General features: G+C 37.4%; 1 protein-coding gene across 1 annotated transcript in view; it reads left to right on the top strand.

The window, feature by feature from the left end:
* The window catches only part of TANGO6 (transport and golgi organization 6 homolog), a 284,857-nt gene extending 278,962 nt beyond the window's left edge, over positions 1-5,895 (top strand). The window contains exon 18 of the mRNA XM_053699413.1: positions 5,578-5,895. Coding sequence (XP_053555388.1) covers positions 5,578-5,754 — 177 coding nt within the window. The 3' untranslated portion in view covers positions 5,755-5,895. The remainder of the gene's footprint in view (positions 1-5,577) is intronic.
* Positions 5,896-6,131: the final 236 nt, after the last annotated feature.

Below are 6,131 nucleotides of genomic sequence, written 5' to 3' on the forward strand. Positions count from 1 at the left end.
GGGATTAAAATTAGTCCTCAGGTTTTTAATGAAAGTGGTGACGTACAAGCATGCATGCGCAGTAACATTATGTGGTTGTAATTTTCCTCAGAGAACTTATAATAATAATAATTACATGATGTAAGTGGAGCCAAGGTACACCAGACCCCCATATAGAAATACCACTACTGACTGGAGGGCCAGAAGGGGCCTCTAGATGTATGTGCCTCTGAGACCCCTGTAGTTACGCCCCTGTATGTTAAATCTAATATGTAAATTTAAACTAACATGGTAATAGGATATAGCAAAGAAATAAAGTAAAAACTCAACTACATGGCTGGAAGTTTTACACTAGACAGGCTTTGTGCATATTCATTATCCATCATAATGTGTTTTGTTTTTCTTCTATGAGCAAATGATTTAAAGTCTATCAAATGTGTTCCTTATTTCAAATTAGGTCACAGTGTCTTATTGTATTGAATATGTTTAGAAGGTCACTAATTGTATGTTTGAAGCACATTTTAGTCCTTTGATAATCCCACACATTCAATCTTCATCTATTTTATTATTTGCTGCTTTGCAGTTTTACTGTTAGTGACAACGTGAATAATTAATCGCAACCTTACTAAGTCTCCCAGAGATCAATAAGTGTGAGGGGGTCCAGTTCTAACTGTCATTGAACTGACAATGCATCTGTAATCAAGGCTACCACTCTATTAATACTATAAAATGTAGATCTAAACAAAACAAAAACACTTTTAAGATACTGGCATTGCATTTGATTTAAAAAAATACATAAGTTTTACATCAATTTACTGAGCTATATTCCCTCTGGGTTAATATATTTGATTAGATGTTTGTATTTCTGACATTCACTGCTGTTTAAAGCATTACAATGCCATGCTGCCTACTTTGTTTCCATGGCACCAAAATAGACTCTTCAGCTAGGCCGAAGCCTCCACTTCTGGTTTCCATGCCAACATGTAGCTGAAATAGCACATGAAATTCATGGATTTAGAAGATCTTGTTTTTATAAAAATGAAAATAAATAGTTGGTGACTGCCTCCTGATTTGAAACTGCTAAATGAAAGGGACATTAAATACTTTGAGCAGGTAATATAACATGATAAATTGTATATATAAAAAAATTGCAATATACTTTCATTATTTATTTTGTTCCCTTTTCCTGTAATTTCACTCTGACTATTGTGAGCTTTTCAGTACTTGTTAGAAATAGAAGTGCAGAACACTTATATTCCACACTGCCTTTGGCTGCACACCCCATTGACTTATTTATAACTATCTTAGCCTCAGCAGAGAAAGAAATCTAAGTTACAACATGGCAGCACCCATTGCATTACACTTATTTTCTCAATATTTAAACTAATTAAACTTTTAAAAAATCCATCTACATGTTGTTCTCATACTAATCTTTTCTTGGCTTTTTTTTTTTTTTTTTTTGAAAATTTTTTATTAACAGAAATCAAACAATTACAGTTGTAAAACAATAATGCAGTTCAGGTCTCAGTTAATTCACAGGCAATAGATTAACAATAATGTTCTAGTCCTTCAAAACTAGGCTAACTTACAGAGGTGGTATTCTTAAACAGGTTGGTGATTAAGGCATTCTAAGTTCTTTTCTTTTTTACAGCATTCAAATATTCTTCCCATAGAAACACAATAGAATAATATTCCTCCAGTTTGTTCACTAAACCATAGTGGTATTTCTCTAGGGATAATGTTAATGTGATGGAGTTTATCCATTCCTCTCTAGATGGAACATCAGTACTTTTCCATCGTCTTGGAATTAACTGTTTAGCACAATTCAGCATCATATTCAGTATTACCGCTCTGAGCCTGCATCTAATCTTGGTTGGCTTATGAAATAAACACGTCTGTGGGTCTAGGGATATGTCATGGTGTGTGGCTTTGCGAATCTCAGAGGTCACCATTCTCCAAAATTCCTGTATTTTTGGACAGTGCCACCACACGTGAAGCAGTGTACCTGTCTGGCCGCAATTTCTCCAGCATAAGGCTTGGGTGTTAGGGTAGATCAGGGATAACCTATGTGGTGTCAAATACCATCTACTTAGTAACTTCATGTTTGTCTCCCTGAATTTCATAGATGTGGTGGAAGAGTTCATGTGTTTAATTATGGTAAGCCAATCCTTTTCTGTAAGAGGGGAGTTAAAATCTTTCTCCCACTTCTCTGTATATGATGGTAGCTTGCGTGAGTGATAACTTAATAGTTGTTGGTAGGTCATAGAGAGGTGGCCCTTAGTCGCCACTTGTGAGAAGCATATATTTTCAAACGGTGTACGTGTTCTAAGAATTTGCTGTTTATCAGGGTGTGTGTTGATATAGTGTTGAAGTTGGAAAAACTTATACCATTGTTGGAAGTGATCAATATTCAATTCTAGTAGCTCTTCTTTTGTACATAGGGACTGCCCCCTTAAAACCTTACTAAATGGAATTAGAGTGTGGATCGTGCTGTCGGTTGTACCAATACTTTTGTACTTTATTTGAAAGACAGGATTAGTGATAGTTGGGGATAAGGGGGATGGAACGGATGATATAGAAGGGAAATGTTTGAGAACATAGTGCCATGATTTAAAGGTTTCCCTTGTGAGTGAAGATATTGACGTAGTACATGTTTGTTCGGTAGGGGGTATCCAGCAGGCGCTACCAAGATTGGGGAAAGAGGCTAGTGAGTGTTCTAGTGCAATCCATTCCTTATTTATCCCATTTTTGCACCAATCAATGATACGTACCAGCTGTGTTGCTAATCTATAGAGTGCTATGTTTGGGGCCCCTAATCCCCCTCTATCTTTAGGCATATACAACGTGTGCATAGGAACCCTTATCATATGTTCAGACCAGATAAAGGAGTTGAGAGCCTTTTGTAAAGAGCGTATATATGAGTCCGGAAGTTGTATGGGGAGGGCTTGGAAAGTGTATAGTATCTTGGGGAGTACCATCATTTTTATTGAGTTTATACGACCTATCCAAGATATACTTTTATGTTTCCACTCATGTAGTTCCTTTTTAAGTTTTTGCAGTAGTGGGAGATAGTTTAATGAAAATACTAATGATTTGTTTTCAGGGATTTGAACACCTAAATATTTAATTGATTTAGTGTTATGATGATACCCAAAGTCTGTTTGTATCTTATCTACCAAATTAGAGGGGTTGTAAAAGCTGATGAATTCTGACTTAGTTTCATTAACTTTGAAGTAAGAATACCTGCTATAGTTTGAGAGCTCTGACGATATCGCCTTAAGGGAGGTGGCAGGGGATGTTAATGTGAGCATGACATCATCGGCATATAATGCCATTTTATAGTGATTGCCTTGGACCTCAATTCCTTTTATCTCTGAGTTCTGCCTAATTTTGGATGCCAAAATCTCCATTGCCAGAACAAACAGCAAAGGCGAGAGAGGGCAGCCCTGTCTCGTACCATTGGCAATAGTTATTGGGGGAGTTAGGGAATCGTTTAGTCTAATTCTAGCCGAGGGGGAATTATACAATGCAAATATTTTTTCAACTATTGTTTGTCCAAATCCAAATTTATATAAAGTTGCCTTTAAGAACCTCCAATTTAGTCTATCGAAAGCCTTTTCGGCATCTATTGATAGAAATATAGTAGGTATCTCATTAACTGTGACATAGTCGAGAAGGTTAAGTAGCTTTATTGTATTGTCCCTAGCTTCCCGGGAGGGAGTAAAGCCTGCTTGGTTGACATGTATTAGTGTAGGGAGAAATTTATTAATACGGGAGGCAATAATCTTAGCGTAAAGCTTTATATCTGTATTAATTAAGGAGATAGGGCGGAAGTTTGATGGGGTTGTAGGGGGCTTATCAGGTTTAGGTAGTACTGTTATATGAGCCTCAACCATGTTTTTAGAAAATGGATTCCCCTCCCCCACCTCATTAAAAAGTTGGAGAAGAAAAGGGGACAAAATATCTTTAAAGAATTGATAGTAATTCATTGAAAAGCCATCTGGGCCTGGGCTTTTACCCTTATTCATTTCCTTAAGTCCTCTAATAATTTCTTGATGGGTAATGGGTGAATCTAACTCAGCTCTCTGTTCGGGAGTCAGGGAAGGCAGGACACAGTTCTGTAGGTAATGTTCTAACTCTGAGTCTTCAATGGGCTTAGCGGTGGTAGGAGCTATATTATATAATTTAAGGTAGTATTCCCGGAATTGTGCACCTATCTCCGGGGTAGTTTGCACCTTTTGTTTTTGAGGGGTGATCAAATGGTGGATATATGATTTTAGTTTTCTCTTTTTAAGAGCTCTGGCCAATAATTTCCCTGCCCTATCACCTTCATAGAAAAATTTTTGTTTAACTTTATGAGTGATAGCTTGTTGTTCTTGGGCTAGGAGAGATTTCAATTGATTTCTAGTGCGCATTAAATCTTGTAATACTTGTGGGTCGGTAGGTGTTTTCTTGTGTTGTAGGTCTAATTTAGATAGTGATTCAGCCAATTCGGTGTATCTTAAGCGGGCTCTTTTCTTATTTTGTGCCCTAATTTTTATGAACTCCCCTCTCATATAGCACTTATGTGTTTCCCACAAAGTGGAGATTTCAATATCAGGGGTGTTATTGATAGTAAAAAATTCTTGCAGGGAGCGTGTCAAGGCCTCTGTGTGCTCAGTCTTGTGTAATATTGCATCGTCCAACTTCCATATGAATTCAGAATTCCTGGAGTTGGGCCAGTTTAGAGAGAGTAATACAGCAGAGTGATCAGACCATGTGGTGGCTTTGATCTGGGAGTTTGAAAGGTGAGGGAGACCTACTTGGTTTACAAAAAAATAATCTAATCTGCTGTACATTTTTGTGGGGGCTGAGAAGAATGTGTAATCGATCTTGTCCTCATGGAAATATCTCCAGGAGTCATAAAGATTGTGTTCCCTTATATTTTTCCACAAAAATTGTGCGGTTTTCTTAGAAACGCAGACGTTGATATTTGAACTATCTTTTAGTGGTTGGAGAGGGAAGTTAAAGTCTCCCCCCAGGATGACAATACCTTTGGCCATGTCTACTAGTTTCTGAAACATTTTACGAAAAAATGGGATGTGTTGAACATTTGGGGCATAGATGCTAATTAATGAGACTGGGGTTCCATATAGAAGTCCAAAGACTCCCAGAAACCGTCCTTCAGTATCTTTGGTGGTTTGTATGTGATGGAAGGCTGTGTTCCTATGGAATAAAATGCTAACCCCCCTTTTTTTTTGTAGATCAGAACTGTGATCTTTTCTTGGCTTTATTCTAGCTAGCATTTATTTAGTGTGTAATGTCTAATAGCAAATGATAAAACTATTCTTTAGTAATTGTACACTCATGGGCTGTAAAATAAATGTGTAAATATTTCTAATATAGATAGGCTGAATTAGATGTCTCATTCCCCACATTTAGGATGTTTTTTTTTAATATTCCAGCTGCCATCCTATGACTCAGTTCCTTTCTTTGCCATCCCTTTTTATTACACATTTTCTTTTACCTTCCAGTATTTATATTTCCCATAACTCCTACTTTTCAGTATCAGACAGCTTCTGTGACTAATCCTCTTCCTCCTTTCTTGTGTCTCAACAGGTCCTGCGCGATGTACTTCTGGACCTGTACCGCCTTTTAAAGTTTGTGGTGCAGTGCGAATCTGATTCGGTATCCGTTCTTCATGCACAGTTAGGACTGGAGGAGCTAGATCACATAATCAGAGCTGCACTATTTCCCCCACAGAAGCTAGAGAAGAAAATAGTGGTCCTTCCATAGCATCCCTATCTACAAATTCCTGTTGCTTGTAGCTTATTAATTATTATTTTTTTCTTTTTTTTGCAAAAATATGTGCGCATATATTTAGTATGTTTTCTTCTGAGGAACACATGTGGAAATAAAGGTTCTTTTTAAATTTTGGAGGCTGGAATATCCTTTGTTTTTATTATTTTTAAAGCAGAGCTGGCTGTTCTGTTTTTTACTGGGGTCTAGCTGTGTTCCACATCAGTCTCTTCAGTAGAGCTGTGGTGGCTTTTGAGCATTTGGTAACTATTGGGATTTTTCATCTCACTGTGCCTTCCATGTTTGCTGCTGCCCTACCCTGAATGCCTGATCAAGATTAGTCGGTCCTTTATTTGTTCCACGGGTCTATTGGG

Source organism: Bombina bombina, chromosome 1 (assembly GCF_027579735.1).
Source record: "Bombina bombina isolate aBomBom1 chromosome 1, aBomBom1.pri, whole genome shotgun sequence".
Classification (NCBI taxonomy): Eukaryota; Metazoa; Chordata; class Amphibia; order Anura; family Bombinatoridae; genus Bombina; species Bombina bombina.